The 19,712-nt window shown below is 41.7% G+C and overlaps 2 protein-coding genes across 5 annotated transcripts; both read right to left on the reverse strand.

Annotated features, from left to right (window-relative positions):
• Nucleotides 1–154: 154 nt before the first annotated feature.
• Nucleotides 155–12,277, reverse strand: keap1b (kelch-like ECH-associated protein 1b). 4 transcript variants are annotated; one of them, XM_040146385.1, is made up of 7 exons: nt 12,259–12,277; nt 7,541–8,871; nt 6,580–6,825; nt 3,987–4,663; nt 2,716–2,921; nt 1,856–2,032; nt 155–922 (listed from the first exon to the last, which is right to left on the reverse strand). In XM_040146385.1, the coding sequence occupies exons 2-7, from the start codon at nt 7,844–7,846 to the stop codon at nt 657–659; spliced, it is 1,878 nt and encodes a 625-aa protein (XP_040002319.1). In that variant the 5' UTR covers nt 7,847–8,871; nt 12,259–12,277; the 3' UTR covers nt 155–656. The 4 variants fall into 4 exon arrangements, with proteins under 4 accessions (XP_040002319.1, XP_040002317.1, XP_040002315.1 ...); XM_040146383.1 differs by lacking the exon at nt 12,259–12,277 and adding an exon at nt 11,735–11,828; XM_040146381.1 differs by lacking the exon at nt 12,259–12,277 and adding an exon at nt 11,642–11,708.
• A 2,062-nt stretch (nt 12,278–14,339) lies between these two features.
• On the reverse strand, nt 14,340–18,690 carry s1pr5b (sphingosine-1-phosphate receptor 5b). Its single transcript, XM_040144916.1, has 2 exons — nt 18,602–18,690; nt 14,340–17,256 (listed from the first exon to the last, which is right to left on the reverse strand). The coding sequence occupies exon 2, from the start codon at nt 16,999–17,001 to the stop codon at nt 15,772–15,774; it is 1,230 nt and encodes a 409-aa protein (XP_040000850.1). The 5' UTR covers nt 17,002–17,256; nt 18,602–18,690; the 3' UTR covers nt 14,340–15,771.
• Nucleotides 18,691–19,712: the final 1,022 nt, after the last annotated feature.

Here is a 19,712-nt window from a genome sequence, read left to right on the forward strand (position 1 = left end):
TTAACTACAATTTCTACACACCACACAGGAACTCCGTCCGTGCCTGTCCAACACAAGCACCTCAAGACAATATACTGATGACAGTAATGCCCACAGGCATTGTAATGGCACTTTGAACTCTACTGCCCATACTGACTGACAAATTCTACTTTTCAAAATCTTTTTTTAATTTTTTTTTTTTTTTTTTTTTTACATAATGGGATCATTTTAATTTTTTTTCCCTCCCTTCAGATTAAACTTTTCCAATTTTTCCCCTGATGACTCTATGAGCCCATAAATGGCCCGTTTTAGTATGCAGCCCTTTCCTCCCATAGCTCAAAGCTGGGAGATGATGGTCCGACTGAGGACTTCAAATGCCAGATGTGAACACAGATGGACTGAGGTCAAAGTCGGATTTGGCGAAACACAATTCACCACCAACAAATTAATCAAATTTCAGGTCTTGGAAATTTGTCTGAGGGATAGCCTTTTTTTTTTTCTTTTCTTTTTTTAAATTCACATCAAATTGTGACATCTAGAACCAGTGAGGCAGCACGTGGTGTTTCGGCTCACTTCTGTCTGTAATCAGTTGTGAGGGTCCTTTTTTTGATTTGGAAAGACAGAGTTGAGTTTTGGGGTGCTCGTTTGTATATTTGCATGTGTGACAGCGTTGAGCTTCAGGTGCCTTTGCTGAACGGCCCACTGTGCCTCTGATTGTGGTGAGAGCCAAAACCGCAGTTGGCTGATTGATAGGCCGGGGATGCTGCACCACTCTCCCTCTCAGACGTTTGACATGGGGGCAGTTCTTTCTGGCAGGGCTCCATGGTAACAGCCACGCCCACGCCGCTCCGCCCTGATGTCATGTGTGTCACCTCTGACCAGGTGTCCTTCTCTGGGTCGTAACACTCCACGCTGTCCAGGAAAGTGTTCCCATCGTAACCCCCTGTAAACATAACATTGACATTTTGTTGTGTACTTTAGTTTTGTTTAATTAAGGCTCGTGCTAACACCTTCTTCACAGTGTACACTTTACTTTGACAAACACAGGTGTAAACAATAAGATTAATATTAACTATGTTATATATGCTACTTCCATAGCCATAGCTTACAGCAGTTCTACACTGTGGGCCCCACCTTAGTCAAAATCGAGACAACTGCAAATGGGTATTAAAAGTATGCTGAATTAGCTTTTAGCGGTTCCTGTTTGCAGTGCACCCCTGTATGTACAGACAAGTATCATTGGATTACTTTGATACTGAATAAAACTTAAAAACACACCTTTTCTCAGGCAAGTTCTGGAGTTATTAGGTGATGTGCTTTCTAAAGGGATATGGATGCTTATTTATTTTATTTATTGATTCATGCCTCAAAGTTTGAAAATCCCTGGATTACAGGGACACATAAATGGAATCTAACTGTGATGACAATCAGTTCATAAATTCATTAAATTTCCAATACATGATCAATTTTTGATACACTCAATGATGATTTTTTTTTAAGTTGTGTATGACAAACCATGAAAGTTCAGAAAAAAAAACAAAACAAAACAGATTTGCTTCAATGAATAAATAAGCCGACTTGTTGACACGACATTAAACTGAAAAACAAAAATGAATATGTAAGAATGTCCTAATTTTATGTATGAAGTTAGTTGGATTAACATTAGTTGGTTTGCCATTATCCCAATGTCCAAAAAAATTTGGTCAATTTATAACACTAAAATGTGCCTGCAGCAAACAGGAAATGTGTTAGTGGCCTGATTGTAAATGAAATAAAATAAGTAGTTACTATACAGTAACTACAGTGAAATCAATACATTACTTTAATACGGTGCTTTGACTCTCAGTAGGCAGTTTCTAGTTACACTACCACTCACCCAATACATAGATGCGTCCATGTAATGCTGTGACTCCCAGAGCACTGCGTCGGTGCCTCATGGAGGCAGCAAAGCTCCAAGTATCAGTTTCCACATCATAGCGCTCCACTGTGTTCAGCTGGTTTGTGCCATCGTAGCCACCCATCACAAAGATGTGATTTCCCAGTGCGCAAACACCTAAAAAATACAGGTCAAAGGTTAGTTTATTCATGTGTCAGATTAGTTTATCTAGATGTGAGCAAACAGTAGAATATCCTGCAAGCATATGCCAGAGTTTGCAAAACTCTTACATGGTACATGACGGTATAGTAAAAGAATACATTTTTCTACTGCTATGACTGCTATTGTGTTCAAAAAAAAAAAAAAAAAAAAAAGTTTTAAATTCTATGTCTAAATATCATAACACCAGCTCATACATGTAAATAAGGATGCATGAAGATGTGTGACTCAGTACAAGATGAATTTATTGCTTCATATTGAGTGGTCATAGTGAGATCTGGGCATTTTTGTCTTCAGTGGACAGCTTTGTGGTATAACACAGACTTTGAAATGCAAGACAGGTTCCTGTTGGGTATTAAACCGTTGGTATTATGGTTATATGACATGTATCTTAATTACTTGGCTAGCAGGACCCCGTTCCAGTCTGGTTTAAAACCCCCCCTCAACCTCATTAGCACAAATCAGAGAGCCTGTTGAAGCAGATTAAAAAAAAACTTGCATATATTATATATATATATATATATTTCAAAAACATGATTGAAACCTTGCACAACCATTTACGAATGGCCTAAGTTTCCAAGCTGACTGTACTGTGGAGACAAGTTTTTCCATTCGAAAGAAGATTTCTATTTCTTACTTACCAGCTCCAGAGCGGACAGTGTTCATGGGGGCCATGGTTTTCCACTCATCCCTCTCTGGGTTATAGCACTCACAGGAGCTGAGCCGGTTGGCCCCGTCGAACCCCCCCACAGCGTAAAGCAGCCGGTTGATGACCGCCACACCCACACCGATACGCCGTGTCAGCATGGGGGCCACCAGCTGCCACTGGTCCCTCTCTGGATCATACCTGCAGAGAAGAACCACCACAAATCAGTTTGTTTATTTTTTAGGGTTTATTTCCCTGTTTTTCTCAACCAACCAGTAAGATTAATCAATTAGTCAAGAATAGTGTTCATTCAGGTTCTCATTCAAACTAAGAACTCAGTTGTTTTTATTGGAACGCACCCCCAGGTTAAAGGGACTACTACAGAGAACTGAGCTGTGCAGCACAAATTCATTTGTGTCAGTTTTCCGCATCTGTAGTCTGCGATTCTGCTACACTGAGTCCGTCTGCAGGAATTCAGACATGTTGGAAATGTTCTTTTTTCACAGTCATGTACAGTCAATACATTGGACACTTGATGGTGAGACATGTTGATGGGCTGAGTGCTAAACATCATCCAGCCTCTTATTTCTTATTAAAATCTATGTTGTTGCTAGCTCACTGTCCAGGCCAACTGTCGAGAGGAAGCTACACAAACAAAAATGTAAAAGTGAATTATAAACTGTGTGGAGAGTGGGTGGGTAGCTCAAGGTTTTATTTTGAATATAGTACGTACAATCGCTAAAGAGTGCTTTTCCTCTGGCTGAGGGTAAGAAAAAAAAATTATGAAAACTTTGCCACTTCTATTTTTACCCATGATAACATTTAGGGTTTGGTTTTATAAAACACAAAAAATATTTCCCAGTGGATTAAAAAAAAAACTTCCTCACAGAAGCTTTGTGCAAATTAAAAATATATTACAGAAAGTGGAACAAATCCAACTATTTTCCAGGAAGTTACCTCACCAGAGCATAGGCGTGTATTTTAAACGTCCCCTGCTGGACTTAAGTCACATATATTAACATTCATCATATAGCAACAGGTTGTATAAACAACCTGGCACAAATAAAAGCACATCTGCAGCACACTGAAAGCAGATGTAGCGGTTGCTGCTTAAAAGACTATATTAATCAACAATGAACCAGGCTGTGGAAATACAAGTAATACTTGTTAGCAGGATAAATACACAATAAGATGAAGCTGAAGGTAAAACAACAATAACAAATAACATAATCTCAGCCTTTCCCATTAAATGGGACTCTCACTTACCTTTCCACACTATTATGATGAATGCAACCATGTGATCCACCAACTGCATATATCATGCCATCGATGACACCAACTCCGATTCGGTTCCTAGGCACACTCATCGGTGCACACGGCAGCCAGCAGTTGTTCATAGGATTGTAGCAGTCCAGTGCATTTGAGTCCATGTTACCATCAGGTGCATTGTTTCTTCCACCAACAGCGTAGAAAAGCCCGCTGATCACACAGGCTGCCAGGCCACTGCGGGGTACCTGCAGGTCAGCTAGCCTCAGCCAGGTCCCTGCACAGGGATTATAGGCCTCCAGGTAGCTGAGAGACTGACGGAAATAACCCCCTGCTGTGTAGATGAGCTGCGGCACCTTGGGAGTTCGGCAAGAAATGACTTTGGTGGGCTTGTGGAGGGTGAGGTCCTGGAAGATCTGGGCCAGGTAGTCTTTACACTGGGGGTCCCAGTCCAGGGACTGAAGCTGGGCCTGCAGGAAGTTGGGGGTGAGGGAATGGCAGCGGACAGCCTGGAGTAAGGCCTGGACGTACGGTCGCCGGTTCTCCCGGTCGTAGCGCACCCAGGCCACACACGCCTGGAAGACTTCGGACTCGCAGCGCACATTAAGCTCATCGCGGCTGATGAGGGTGACCAGCTGACAGTGGGACAAGTTGAAGAACTCCTCCTGGGTCGCCACCTGGAAGCAGGAGGAGGGATAAATATTTTTAATCCATGTTTCTACAACACAAGTGCTGAGCTCTGATCAATTAAATAATGAGAAGTGGCTATTAGACGTGAAAATATCTTGTGTTTGGTAATAAAAAAAGGAAGGTAATTTAAAATACAGAATCGGGATGCAACTAAAGATGATTTTATTATCACTTAATCTGACAATTATTTTCTCACTTGATCGATTGCGATGTAAAATACCAGAAATTAGTGAAAAAATAAAATAAAATTTAAAAAAAAAATCACAATTTCCTGAAGACCAAGATGACGTCTCTAGATAGTTTGTTTTGTCTGTTCACTCCAAAACCGAAAGATATTCAGTTTACTATCACATAAGACAAAGAAAAGCAGCAAATCCTCATAGTTTAAAAGCTGGAACCAGCATATTGTGTGTGTGTGTGTTTTTTTCCTGATTCATTTTCTGTATATTAAATAATAGATGAATTGAGTAATCACTTCAGTGTTGGGGCGACAGTTGCATTATGTTTAAGTGTTTTCAATCAAATATAACACAACTGTCGGTAAACAGTGACTGAAAACTGTTTAAACAAATCCAGCTCCCTGCCAAAAATAATTCACGTCTTTTGGTGACGCTTTGGTCAAATGTTACGACTATTTGGGTGACAATACAGGAATAAGATAACGCTTATTTAGACTAGCACACAGCCTAAACACTCAGGAAATCTGGCTTCCCGCCAGTCAGTCATAGTAGTATTACAGACAATCCTGGTACTTTTCAAACCAAATCTTGCGTGTATGCAACAAACATTATACTATTTGCGTATTATTTCTGAGAAACACAGAATAGTTTTCAAAAAAATCCCTTTTCACCTGGGTTTATCTCATTTCCTCATATCAAAAGACATGAATCTGACGCTCTGATATTATGTGACACATCCTTCACCCAGTTTGCTGCCTAACCTGCCACTTCCCTGTCTGTCTTATCAACTTATCAGCAATCAATATAAAGTTTGTTTTTTGTTTCTTTGTTGCTTCATGTAGTGCCAACTTTTGCAGTGAGGTATCCTCAAACCACATATGGACCCAAACACCCTTCATCATGACTCACATGATGACAATCATGGTGAGCAGTTCTGAAGTGGAAAAAAGCCAGCTAGGCAATAACCTCATTAGAACAAGTGAAACAGTCTTTGCTTATGCCGTGAAACACTTTACACACAAGTCCCCTAGTACAAACAGGACTATAAATAGTGAAGCTCAGTTTCTCTTCCAGTTATGAGCTGCACAGATACATTTAGAACGTATCATTGTTCTAGTAGTAAAAATATTATTGATTATTTTATAGTACTTTTAGATTACATGGAATTTACTTAAGCTGCTACTAGAACTTTTTAAAATCAGCATGTCATTGCCTTCAAATTAAGTCCAACCGCAGTATTTTTTTTTTTTCTTTCTGGTCAAAAATATGCAACCAAGACGATCTATCACAGTAGGGAACAGACTCTAAACTCATGTGCCATAAAGTAGCAGTTACACTGGTAGAATGAGCACCTGCACAGCCTGACTGATGCCACGTCTGTTCATAACAATATGCAGCGAGCCTAGCACCAGACGAAAGTTTCGTCTGGTGCTCGTGACTCCAGTCATTTCAATGAAAAGTTTATGGGGCATTCTGGTGGCGTAGTGGTTAAGACGCATACCACATAAGCACAATGCTCCCCAGCTGGGTACCTTAGTTGCATGTCAAACTCCTCTCTGTCCCTCTCGCCCCACATTTCCTGTCTGTTCCTACACTGTCAACTATCAAATAACGGCAAAAAATAAACTTTAAAAAAAAAAAAAAAAAAAAAAAAAAAAGATGATACAAAAATGAATACAGACAAAATAGTGGAGCTTTTGTTAGAAATACTGCCTGATCTTCACCTGGCTGAAGTTCATGTAGATGTACTCTCTGGCCTTCTGGTGGAGCTCTGTGCAACCAATCTGCTCAGCAAAGCTGGCGATGCCAATGGCATTGCTGGGGTCGAGCTGCTGGACCAAGAAGTCACAACAGGCCTTGACCACGCTGTCTATCTGGTACATGACAGCACCGTTCATCACATGGATCACACACTTCTCCCCCACAGAGATGCTGGCTGTGTAGGCAAACTCTATCAGTCTGTCCATAACCTAAATGGGTAAAGAGGACAAAGGATTGGGGGAAGGTGACGGCAGAGTAAAGGGAGAATGAACAGGGTGAGGATAGAAGAGAAAGTTCCTGAGAGAGAATATATGGCTCTGATGCTTAGGTACAGACAGATTGGCATCTCCTAAGCTAACAAGTAGTATTGTGTCCATGTGTGTATCTACATGAACTTGGTAAACATACAGGTTAAGTAAGAGAGGTCAAACTAAGGGTACTCTGTCAAGTCTTACTGTACTTTCTACTGTTTACACTTCAACTGCAGTAAGATCTTAATATTCAAAAGTGCAACCTGTGTCAATCACACACCAAACCACTGATGTTTTTAAATTAATTAAAGTGTTGTTTTTTTTTATTACAACAACATTTCCCATAAAACATAGTCCTTTTTATAAGGATGATGTTGCCATGGCAAGAAGATGAAACTTTTAACTTAAACACTGGTTTATGTGACAAGAATAAAAAAAATTGAATAAATAAATAGTGGTTTGATTTAAATTTAAAAAAAAAAAACAAAAACAAAAAAACAAACTGTTTTGTGCTGGAAAGCAGCTCAGTGGAAATTGTGCAAATAAGACCTAGTGTCAAGCAAAAAAAAAAGAAGCAATTTTCTGATCTTTTTATTCTAATTATTTTGATACCTAAAATCTGTGCTGAGACCCTGAATCACGCTTAATGATGAAAAGAAGACATCTGACTCACCCTGGGGTGAATCCCCTCGATGGGCACCAACTCCATACCACACTCTTTTAGGCCGTTGGTGAACATGGCCCTGAAGACCGGGGATGAGGAGGCCAGCACCACCTTGTGAGCCACAAAGTCCACCGCCTCCAGGTCTTTGTAGCGCACACGCAGTGTGACATCGCACAGTTGACGCTCGAGACGCAGCTCGTTCATTATGGCGAAGGCGGCTGCCGTGTGGCTCTCTAGCGTGTAGCTGAAGACGCGGTGGCCGTTGCGCGTGGACGGAGTCACCAGCGCTTTGCATTCTGTCAGGCACTCTGTCATTTCCTACCCTTTCTCCTCCTCCTTAGCCTCTTTCTCAAGAACAGCGGACACTGTTATGGGGCATCCTTGCACCACATGCAGGCATGGGTAAAATAAAAGAAAGGCTCTCCTAGATATGCCTGATTGTTTTCTGTATGGAAGAGTTCACGTTTAAATCTGATTTATGTGGACATGAGGATTTCCTTTCCCTGTTCAGTACCTGGGTCCAGCCATATTGCTCATTATGGGATTACTAGAGACTCCTTTGTGAGCTTTCAGTAAAGTCTGGGTGTGTTGTAAGATGTTGTAGTTCTAACATAATCAAAATGTCTTTGCGTGTTCAGGATTCCTCTGGGTTTTGTCAGGGGGTTAATTTGCAGAACCAAGTTCTAAGTATTTTTGTGACAATACGAACTGAACAAGTACAAGAGAGGAATCTCTCTTAGTTCAGCGTTTTGTGTCCACTCTTGGGGATGTAGACAGAAAATTGTCAATCAATCCTGACAATGAAAAAAAAACTATCTATTGCAATATGTCTCTTCTCTAGGGAATCATCGTTTTTTTGAGGATTCTTGTCACCAAATTTATTTAAATTGCTAAAAAGTTTTCGATAAAGAAATTAATCAGATATCCCCAAGATAAAAAATAAAAATATTTGTAGATGAATGTAAATGCTTGTCAGATTCACCACTGGGGCAGGTCTGTCCTGCATATTGGTTGCTCCAGAGAGGAAACAGAAGTCTGATTTACTGCTTACTTTTAAGAGGTAATAATTAAATCTTCCTTCAGAGAACTACGCTTCCGCTGAGAGCTGCAAAGTCAGATACTATAGATGAGGCAGTGGAAGGGTTGTCGACTCTGAAAGCTAAAAAAAAAAAAAAAAAGAAAGTTGAGTGCCAAAAGTGTCATATGGGTAACTTGGAGCCCTTGGGGATGAGGGGGGGTGTTCGGTGGCTTTCTCCGGAGACGTCTTCCTTGAGGTTTCCCAGCGAAGGAATTTGTTTGCACTGCTGTGTTTACTAGGAAGCTGTTGGCTCAGTTGACAACTGGGTGGAAAGAGGGAGAGAGAGACAGTGAGCTTATACATTGGTTATACACTTTCATAAGTCGTTGAAACAGCTTCTAATATGCAGTTCAGAAATACTGTTACTGTTTAAATCTTTGTGCATATCTGCTTGTCTTATGTAACAACTGACTCTGCACCAGTCTCTCTCAATCAACTTACACAGTAATGGTCTATTCTTTCTGGTGCAGTTCACTGGGGTCATGGTTTCCTCCTTTTCATGATGTGTATGCTACTTTTAGTCCTGATAGCTTGTTTTGAAAAATATGATCCTTTTTATCTTCAGTTCATAGGTTTCTCTGATAAGAAGATGATTCATTCTCATTTTCCCCAACATGCAAAAAGAAACTTAATAAACTTGTTACATTCACATCTAAACCCAAAACTAAATGTATAAGCATTGCGCTACTAAGGAGCCTTAGAATATTAACCAAAAAAAAAAAAAAAAGGATAAATATGGGCATAAATGGAGTGAGTGAGTAAGGAATAGGGAGGAAGTAATGTCCGTTTTGAAGGACAGTGGAGTGACTCTAATTAGACTGGACTTTAGCTGGCTGGCATGACTGAGTGTTTTTACTCTGTCCTGTGACCAAGCCAGCTGGGGGCTGGAGAGGAGGGAACAGTTTGTGAAACATCCCCAATGCTCACCAACAACAGACGCATGCAAACGTGCGTACCAAAGCTTCTAACTATTTAACCTACAAACACCGTCTTTCAATCTGCATCAGTTGCTACTCGTACTTTTACTGAGAAATCGCCAGGAGCCCCCCTGCAGCGGGCGATAAACCATGGAGGAGATAGCTATGCAGACACGTTTGAAAATGAATACGTCTACTGTGAATATGTGGGCTCAGGTCCATGGAGAAGAACACTTGCACTGTTGCACACCATTAAAATAACCTGTGTGTGTGTGTGTGTGGGGGGGGGCTGCAACATTAATACCGCTCTTTACTGTCAGTACAACTTCTTCTTTTTCCAGTTTACGAACTGCCTGCAACGGTAACATTCGCTAATTGTCCGGTCCCCAATCAGGAAGAGTCGGCGTAACCCAGCAACGAGGGCAACTGTGAGTGGTCAGACTTAGCTTAAAAAAAAAAAAAAAGAAAAGCACCCAGAAGTTGTGCGCACAGTGATGGTTGACCTGAAGTGATGGTGGGAGGCCTCGCCGCTTCCCAGTCTCCCGGTAGGCTACTGTGTATTCTTCAATCGGTATAGACGAGGAAACACAATATTTGTGTATGTCTGAGCCTTTTTCACTTCATCAAAAGAAGGCGACACGTCAGTGGCCATCGCGGAGCTCCTCCTGTCAGGCCCTGCTGTAATACGAGGCACACTGTGATTCCGATTTAATGCTGTGCTGTTTCTCCCTCCGGGTTACCGGGTAAAATAGTTTCACAGGAGAACATATTGCTCAACCCGCTTGCTCTCATTGGCGGACAGAAAGCTGCTAGCTGACAAACAGGCTCCCTGAGTCTCAGTCGGTACCTGAGGCATAGGTCGCGCAATTAAAACATACAGTACGTAAGTGTTTCCTTTTTTTTTTTTTTTCTTTTCAATGCTTGCAAAAGTTGAACAAAAACGCGTTGCAGCACAGGCTGGTATTGTTTGGTGCCAAACTACCCCGAAGAGAAAAGATATTTGTTGTTGAATATTTGTCCGGTAGAGCTGAAATGACAATTTGCTTTATCGATCAACAGATAATTTGAATATTTTGATAAGCGATTCATTAAGTCGTTTTCCAAACAAAAATGCTGCTTTGTGCGTCCTGACATATGATAGCAAAATCACTTTCTTTTGGTTTCGGTTCATCATGTTGGGCTCGGGGAAATCGTGACTTCTGACATTTCACAAACCACTCGAGAGACTTGAGATGCAAGTACTCGAGGGCCCCGTAACACCTCCAAGGACCCCTCGTGGACCCCGCACCTCAGTTTTGGAAACCGCTGCTCAGGGCTGCAATCCATGGATGCCAATCAGCAGGCATTGCACAATAGCTGGAGTGACTCAAACTTAAAAGTCCTAAACTAAAGTTTAGGAGTTCAATCGGAGGAGACACCTCGTAGGAGACATTACGCAGCAGTTTTAACGATTGCGAGGCTACAAAACAGGCAAACATAGTGGACATGGGCATTTTGGCAAAGAGCTTTCCTCCGTGACTCATCCTGAACTCTTCACCGAGCAAACAGTGGAACTGGATGTACCAAAACATGACCCAGAAGGGAAGTCAGTCCTTATATAAACCCAAATGGAATTAGATTTCCGCGCCATCTACCTAACATGAAGAGCTTTCACACAGAGCTTTCACACAAAGCTTTCACCCCCCACCAACCACCCACATCCCGGTGCAATCACTAGTTCTACACTGATCATTTCTGCGCTTGTTTTGATCAAATGATCCAGAGCGCTGGTATGCACCGAAAATAAGGGTAACGCAGGTGAAGCCGGATCGACTAATCCCCCTGTTTGGTTTGCGACGAAAGTGAACTCGATGTATCCGTGACAAACAGCCGGAGACACTACAAAGAACAAGTTAAACGTTTTCGGAAACAGAGCTGACAGCGAAATAGGCTCCTAATAATAGACAGTAGCGTAACGGCTGTGAGTCGACCCGAGCTCAAAAATGCTAACAAAGCGGTCTCCAAACATACTCCCGCCGCCAGCCGCCCCCCCCCACCCGCACTTTTAAATCTCTCCACAATACGGTTCGCGTTAACCATTACCAGTAGCTTAAATTTGTAATAAAAGAAACTCACGTAGTCTAGTTCAATTCCTCCATCACGGTCTGCCGACCGCCGAGCTGTGCGCCACATAGGAAGGAGGGGGGGGGGGGGAAAGCTGTAACTCACCGTGACTAAGCATTGTGCCGGCCTCTTCTCGCTTTCACAATAAAAGACCGCCTCCACGGCGCTGGACCCGCCTGCGTTGACGAGCAAAGGCAGTGACATACGTCCCGAGGGAGGGGGCTTTTATTGAGAAGGAGCTCTCAAAATGAAGGAAAAACAGGGCCAATTGTTGGCAGCGTGCCATAAACTGTAGCTTTAACATCAATCAAATCTGTTACAAATTAAACAAATACCACCTACACGATACACTTATAAAAAATTCTGTCTGCTGCACTTTGCAAGACGTTAAAAAGGATATGTTCATGTCATGTTAAGCAAAGGATCGTCTCACACTATAAAAGGAAAAATTCAGTAACATCACTTTAAACCAATGTGAACAAATTTTGAAATCTCAACAGGAAATTACTAAAAATGCTGTTGTTTAATGGTGTTAAATGCAAACATAATGGTGCTCAAGAGACAAAGCTATAATGTTCCCTAATTACACATGAACTCAAAATCCTTCCTCGTTTCTATGTGCAGCTCACCTTGCTTGTCAGGGTTCCTTCCCCAAAACATCCATGTTTGTGAATGGCTCCTTCAGTACAAAGCAGCTTGACAGAAATCTGCTTGATCCGCGCAGGTGCTGACACACCAGTAAGTTTTTTTTTTTTCGCCCTCTTGCAAAATACGTAATTTAGGTCAATACAGCATACTGTATCCGCTCTTCCGCTTAACAGCCACAAGGTGGCACCAAAGCCCAACTGTCAAACTGCAGGCCCTAAGACCCACGTTGAGTTACTAGTTTAAAATACTTGTTGTCAGATGAGTTTTAATCATTCGGAAATGAGCTGCCTAATTGTATTGTACAAGAAATATTTCAGCTTCGATGCCCTGTAGCGAGGATTCACAGCTGATTACATCCAATAATTCATGCCGTGATTACATTTCTACTCCCTTAGGCTAAATGAAATAGATGATAAAGCATCAACAGTCATGAAAAATCCTTGATATGATATGACAAGTCTTGAATCAGCCTTCACTTATAATTCACCCCAGCTGAACGAGGACTCTGCCCTCACTCTGTGCATGGTGGTAGTCAGAGGAATTAGGTGAGGCTAGCCTTGGGACACCGCATGGACAATCCTAGACAAATGTCATATTGTCTTGTCTGCTTCTCATGCCGCACGCATGGGTTAAAGCCGTACTCATATACAGCTCTAGGGGCAGTTTTGTGATTTTCTTTTGTATACTATTCCATTTTCTCTATTTAACTACACGAGCCAAAGCTCTGGTGGGTGTGGAGCAAGGAACAGTACAGCATGCATCTGTACATCTGGGATACAAACCTGTGGGTGGGATTGTCCTTGGTGCTCATGACAAATGACTTGTGAGTTCTACCTGTCCAGTTTGTTGAATGATTTCAGCAGCAGGAAGGAAGCTGGGGGACAGGAAAGATTCCCTGACTTGCTGACCTCTGTCAGCAGGCACAGTGCTGGTGGATACAGCCAACAACTGCAGGAACACCTGAACCCTTGCAAACCATATCAAAGGTGTCCGAGTGCCATGTGGTACCAGTTATTGTATGTAAGCATGTCTTGGGTTACTGAGGGTTAAATCAAAAGTGAAACAACTATATAGTTTGTCAGGCTGCCTGTTTGGTACCACTGGACTTTGCTCTAAATGAAGCTAATGAATGCATGTCTTTGCACGCAAACAATTTCCTCTGACAGCTGTGAAAAGTTTGTATATGTCTTTAACGAAGATTGCACATATACTATTTGCACGAGCTATAAATAATTGCTAATCCACACCATGGTTATGTTTAGAGTCAGAGGGTTTTGTAATCTTGATAACGTTTTAGATTTGAAAGAGGTTCTATGAACAGTGGTGAACCTCCAGCATTTGCGGTTGCAAAATAACGAAGCAGATCAAAACGTCATTTCACATTTGTTAGTCTTGCCATTTGTGGCATTTATTATAATCATACCCCAAAGTAGTGTTTCATAATTGTATGCACTAAAGTGCCAAATAAAACCCTCACAATATTTCTCTTGAATTATGGCCCACGGTGGGACTACAATGTCTCCTTTAGCCACTTGTAATGCAGGGAAATACACAAAGTCTAGTTGAATTAACAGCCTGTTGAGTTTATCCTTTCTACAGAAGGTACAGCTTCCATGGAACATTAAAGCCAGCTGCAAATGAACTTTCTCAGTTTCAGCCATTAAAAGCATGGACACCAGGTCAGAGTGAGGTGATGGCCAATCGTACCCACATTTTGGCAGAATAAGGAAAAAGAAAAATGGAGTGTTCAGTGCCTGAATAAAAGCTGCATTGTGTGTTGCTTGAGCCGTCCTCAGACATGCAGAGTGTGTAGAAGAGCACTGTATGTAGGCCAATGCCATTACCAGATGTGAGACAAGGGGGTTGACTTCCTGTGGTGCTTCTTTAAGAACTTTCTTCCATTCACACAGCCTCCGATATACAAAAAGGAAATACATGCAGGTACGCTTTCATGAATGCACCGTTTCAGTGCACACACAATGATAATAAACTAAAAACTCTTTGGAATCATTTAAGAAAACATTTTATTTCTCTTATGAAAAGAAAGGTAAAGTTTCCTAGCCCTTTCTCGTTACAAAATAGATATAATTTACAATATAGATGTTATAAAAAGTTTTCAGAAATACAAAAAGTTCACTACATGAATTACAGTACAAAGAAGAACACTGCCTCATTCATCAATTAAGGTCTGGAAAGACTGTATTAAAAAAACATCTGTATAAAGAGACTGGTGTCCAACTCATTTCATAATAAAAAAGTCAGTACCTTAAACTATAACCGGAAATATTCTGTAAACATGATTAGGAGTGAAGGAAAGTATTGGAATAATTGCCCTGTGATGAATCTGCCTGATTCTGCATGATTTAGCTTACAAGTGCAGTCACATTCTTGTCCTTGAAACTCCTGATGCAGCTGGATGATGGTGATTCATTACATCTACAACTTTATTTGCAAGTTGAAAAATAGATCTGTGACGAAATCATTTATCGGGTTTATTCTTTCAGGTGATCGCAGGTGATTTGGTTTCAGTCGGAGTTAAACAATCGGCATGTCAAAGCAAAAAGAAAGCATTGTTACGTCCATCAGTTAATCGCATTATATGATGAAATTTTGTTGTTTAAGTTGCTGTAGAAGTTTTCCTGCGGATGCCGGACTGACAATTCAAAAAATCGGACACCAACCCAGCAACCGTTCACTTGGCATCAGTTAGGTTAACCATCTGTCATTTTAAAAAAAGTCGGGGATTTTAGTTTTTTTGCCCCCCCTCCCACAACTATGCCACAACATTCTTCACCGAGTTGTCTTTGTACGAACAGTTGAGAGTGAGTTCCACTTTTCACTTTCCTATTATCTTTCTCCCTCCCTGTAACTCTCGCTGCATCATGTACACAGATATTTGTAGGGGTGCCGCACGATTTTATCACATCAAATCTAGCACACCAACTGAAAAAAGGGGAAAAGACAGTCACACTCATTCACCATTAACCCAGCAGTTCTCGGTGAAAATGTTACACAATTTACACTTTTTCAGTCACAAGAGTCTTTTGGTTTGCAGAAATGTCCTTCCAGGCTTCGACACAAACTGCAGAAGTGCAGGAAAATTTCATCCAAGGCTGCTGCTCCATTTATTGTGATATTTCAGTGCAAATTAGTTAAGGAGGCTCATCACTTTCATCAAACCCTTAAAAAAGTTTGTTTGCTTGTTCACATTTGAATGGCTTCCTTATGGCCTTTTGGTCTGTAATAATGTCACCATGATGTTCGTAGCTGTGGTTATATTGTTATAATTTGTACCACTTTTGACTTGTCAAGGTGAGACATTATTCTAAACATGATACTCTTGTGCCTCCATAATATCTGTTTCTGGCTATACTCCAAATTTGAGAATACCAGAACTGCCTCCTCTCTATAGAAGATAGACATGTGCTACATGGCCTCTGTTTAGTGGGAAACCCATTCACACATTTTTAGACTCAACCCGTCAGTCTGTGTCCTTATGACTTGAAGAGTTTAGGGTAAAGAGCTTTAATTGGAGACGGGGTGGTGACAACGTTCCCAGAGGAAATGGTCGTCTCCAGACCCCCCTCTAACTTCTGCGAGGCCACCTCAGTCTTACTGAAACTGCACTCCAGGAATGGCATCCCGATCTTCTTTACTTGGCCATCTCTGGTCATCAGACATGGCCGACAGAGCAGCCTCAGAATGGCTCTCCTCATGTCTTTACTGGTCAGAGTATAGATGATGGGGTTGAGGAGCGAGTTGACCATGGCTACTCCCAGGAAGTAATCAGCCTTGTAGAGCAACCAGCAGCTGTGGGTAGAGCAGAAAAAATCCAGGAGGAGGAGGAGGAAGAGGGGCAGCCAACAAGCAATGAAGACGCCCAGCACAATGGTGACTGTCTTGAGGAGGGCGATGTACTTCTGCGACTTCCTCGCTAAGCCTTTTCGCAAGCTGCCTGACAGCCCCAACCGCTGGCGCTGCGTGTTGGTGCGAACAATGCGGAAAACTCTGGCATAAAGTACCACGATGGCCAGGAGCACTGCACTGAACACAGATACGCAGCAGAGGATGTAGCTCTTGGCATAAAGCGGGAGCACTGTTGAACACTGGGCGAGTCTGTGGATGCAGTTCCATCCCAGAATTGGTAGGACCCCCAGAAAGCCTGCCAGGGCCCAACTTGCACCAATCAGTGCCAACATCCGTCCCCGCTTTGCCCCGTGGTATGGCCGCATAGTCACCATAGTAACGTGTCGTTCAATTGCAATGGCCAGCAGACTAATGATAGAGGCAGCCAGAGTGATGAAGACCCCTCCCTCCCTGAGGAACCACAGCAGTGGCGTCAGTTTCAAAGTATTAGGTCCAGACATTATAATGTTGGCCATGTAGGTAATCCCAGCCAGCAGGTCAGACAGAGTCAGGTTACCCAGCAGGTAATACATGGGAAGGTGGAACTTCTTGTTCCGCCAAATGGCAATGAGAACCACAGCGTTCTCCAGGACAATGAGGAGACACACCACCAGGAACGCAATGCCCTCAGGCTTGAGCCCCTCGCGGTAGCGGTCTTTCTGCAGCTTGCCAGTGTAGTTGTAATGTTCCACGATGACAGAATTGTCCTGGTACTCCCAGAAGAACTGCAAGTAGCCAGGAGAGGAGGGAGTAGGGGAGGTGGGAAATATGGGTGTAGAGGGGGATGTCCCTGCATGAGTGGAACTCGAAGCCTCCATGCTGTATGTTGCGTTTCTTCTATTCTGCCTGCAGTAAGTGGCTATGAAGTCATTTTTGTTGACATGCTTCTGGCAGTAGGAGCCCTGAAGAATTAGTCCAACAACAAAAAAAAAGATACACAAAAAAATGCCTGAGCTCCTTCAATAAATGTTGAAGTTGATAGAGTGTAATCCACCAGAATCCTTAGATGTTTTCCTTTTTGCCAGAAGACGGTGCTACCGAGCTCTGTTTGATCTGGTTAGAGGGTCCAGACCCTGCAGAAAGACATAAGAAATCCTGATCCTTAAAGATAAGCTTGAACACATCACACTCTTAAATTAAAATAAATAGGTGAACATTTAGATATTTTTAAAAGAGTTTACGACAAAGTTACATTACAACTACATTCAAGCCGCTTAGCCGAAACGCGATTTTCATGAATCACAATTCCACAGAAAAGCAGAGTTTAGGCTGGTGATGCACTTACTGAAAATGAAAACGTCTATGTCCTGCCCTGACATAATAATAATAATAACCTATATAGTTGCTAGATGGCCCGAATGCAAACATTCCTTTGACATCTGAGAGGCTGAGTAATTATTGCCGTTTGTGTTTTATAGAGCAGAATGTGATACTAAAGACCAAACGGACAGAGGGATTATTTTAATGTCAAACAAACATTTAGCCTTTCCAGTTGTGTTTAAAGTGTATGTCAGTCAGTGTAAGGTTGTTAGACAAGAACCATCACAACATGTGCACTTAATTTGGCTCATATGCAGCTGCTTTTCCCTTCAGCATCGCCATTCCACTTTCACAGCATAGATGAGGTGTGTTTGAAGTGCCTCGCACATGCAAATATACTTTAAACCTCTAAGGTTTAAGACTGAAAGAGTACGTCTAAAGTATATGGCATTAGAAAACTATGATCATAAATACATTGTGAATGTTGTGGCTGAATTATTTTAGCTTGCACTTTTATGTTGAAAACAATCAGGGGTGATTGGGGTTGCATTCCTTTGAGTCTTTGTTGTGTGAGGGAATGTTTTTCTTGCTTCTAGAGTCATATGTTAACATTTACAAAACGGTCTGGAGACTTAAACCTATTCAATCTGTTGCCAAGAATTTGGGAAATTACTGTAACTTGTCCAAGCTGGCACAAACAGCTGAGTGCCGAGCGTCGAGAAGTACAGTTTGGATGAAAATATGAATGGAGATCATGAATGAGTACTGGTATTTCAGTGTCAAATTATCCATGAAGAGATGTGATTGAGAGAATACGTATGTTATAATTGCATGCATCAGAATTTTGTGCTGAGAATAATTTCAAAAATATTGACTAACATTGAAAAAAAAACCTCTGTCAATTTGCAGCATATATATATATATATATATATATATATATATAGGTGTAAATGGTTTCATAAAGCAACTGATTCATTATACACAAATTATCAAAAGTCCTGAAACTCTAAAGGTAATCATTATTTTTCTCCCTGACATTCTGTCCTGTATAAACATGACACAAATTCAACCCCTTGAAAAATATCTGAAACAAAGAATGCCACTAATAACATCATCTATCACATATTGAATCAGACATGGGGATCACAAAGAAATTACCTTGAAATCGTTGTAGCATTGCCCTTATCCTGCACTGCATCTGCTTTTCAGTGAGGAGAATCCAAACACGAGCACCAAGTGACTCACGGTCAAACTGACAAGGCAGGGGGAGTGAAGCAAAACCTTAGTGGAAACATGCAACAGCTAAAGGGGGTTGGTCTTAACTACTCCCCCCCCACACACTGTAATCTGTGGCTCTGATTACACAGCCGCAACACTTGTAGCTGTGAGACACTGTTACATTTCAAAGTTCACAGTATGTCATCGATCTACAGGTTAACACAAATGGGTGATACAAACCGAAATTTCCTGATACAATCGTGAAGACTCCTCTCTTCCTGGTACAATGATAACATGATGACAGAGAAATCAGTTAACTCTGCTCACACGGGCCTCCTCAAAATTTTCCCCAAATTATGAGAGAGTGCCAACAATTTTCAGGTGTCTCATGTGTTCTAAATAAACACAAATTTCCAGCTTCCTAAAGAAATAAAAGGTTTGCGAAACTTTGCTGCCATTTTGCTGGAAAAACCAGTTTTGAAAAGAAGTAGTAGTAAAGTAGTAAAGAAGCTCAGTAGCAATTCCCCAAACTCCCTGAGCCAAGTGAAGTGTGTACACTGAGTTTTTGTGTTTCTAGAGTTTCTGAGAATTTCAATTTATTGTTCCCACGATTATCTGTTCTACAGCGCCTACTTATATAGCCAGGGAATTGAGGAGAATCTAATTCACATGAGTTATGTAGTAATGATGGCATCCCGGTTCCCAGAGTGTGAGATTGCAGCATGCTATGACATGCTTCCGTGGCTCACCTGCAAACCTCCCCTGCAGGGCCTGCAGAAGGTTTCTCAGGACTAAACAGAGCAGGGGAGAGGTGAGAGGGATGCTCTATAAGGCTCAAATAAAACTTTTGTTGCTTTGTTGTACGTTTCAAAACCAGTGCTTGGTGTGATACGCATGCTGTCCTGCATGTTCATACTGTACACACATTATACTGTACATGCAGGAACACACAAGCTCGCTGTCCCTTGAACACATCTGAAACAGCTGTGACTTAGCTTTTTCTCTAATATACCCCCATTACTCTGTTGTTGTTCTTTCAAACACGTTTCCT

This window comes from Xiphias gladius, chromosome 15, assembly GCF_016859285.1.
Source record: "Xiphias gladius isolate SHS-SW01 ecotype Sanya breed wild chromosome 15, ASM1685928v1, whole genome shotgun sequence".
Classification (NCBI taxonomy): Eukaryota; Metazoa; Chordata; class Actinopteri; order Istiophoriformes; family Xiphiidae; genus Xiphias; species Xiphias gladius.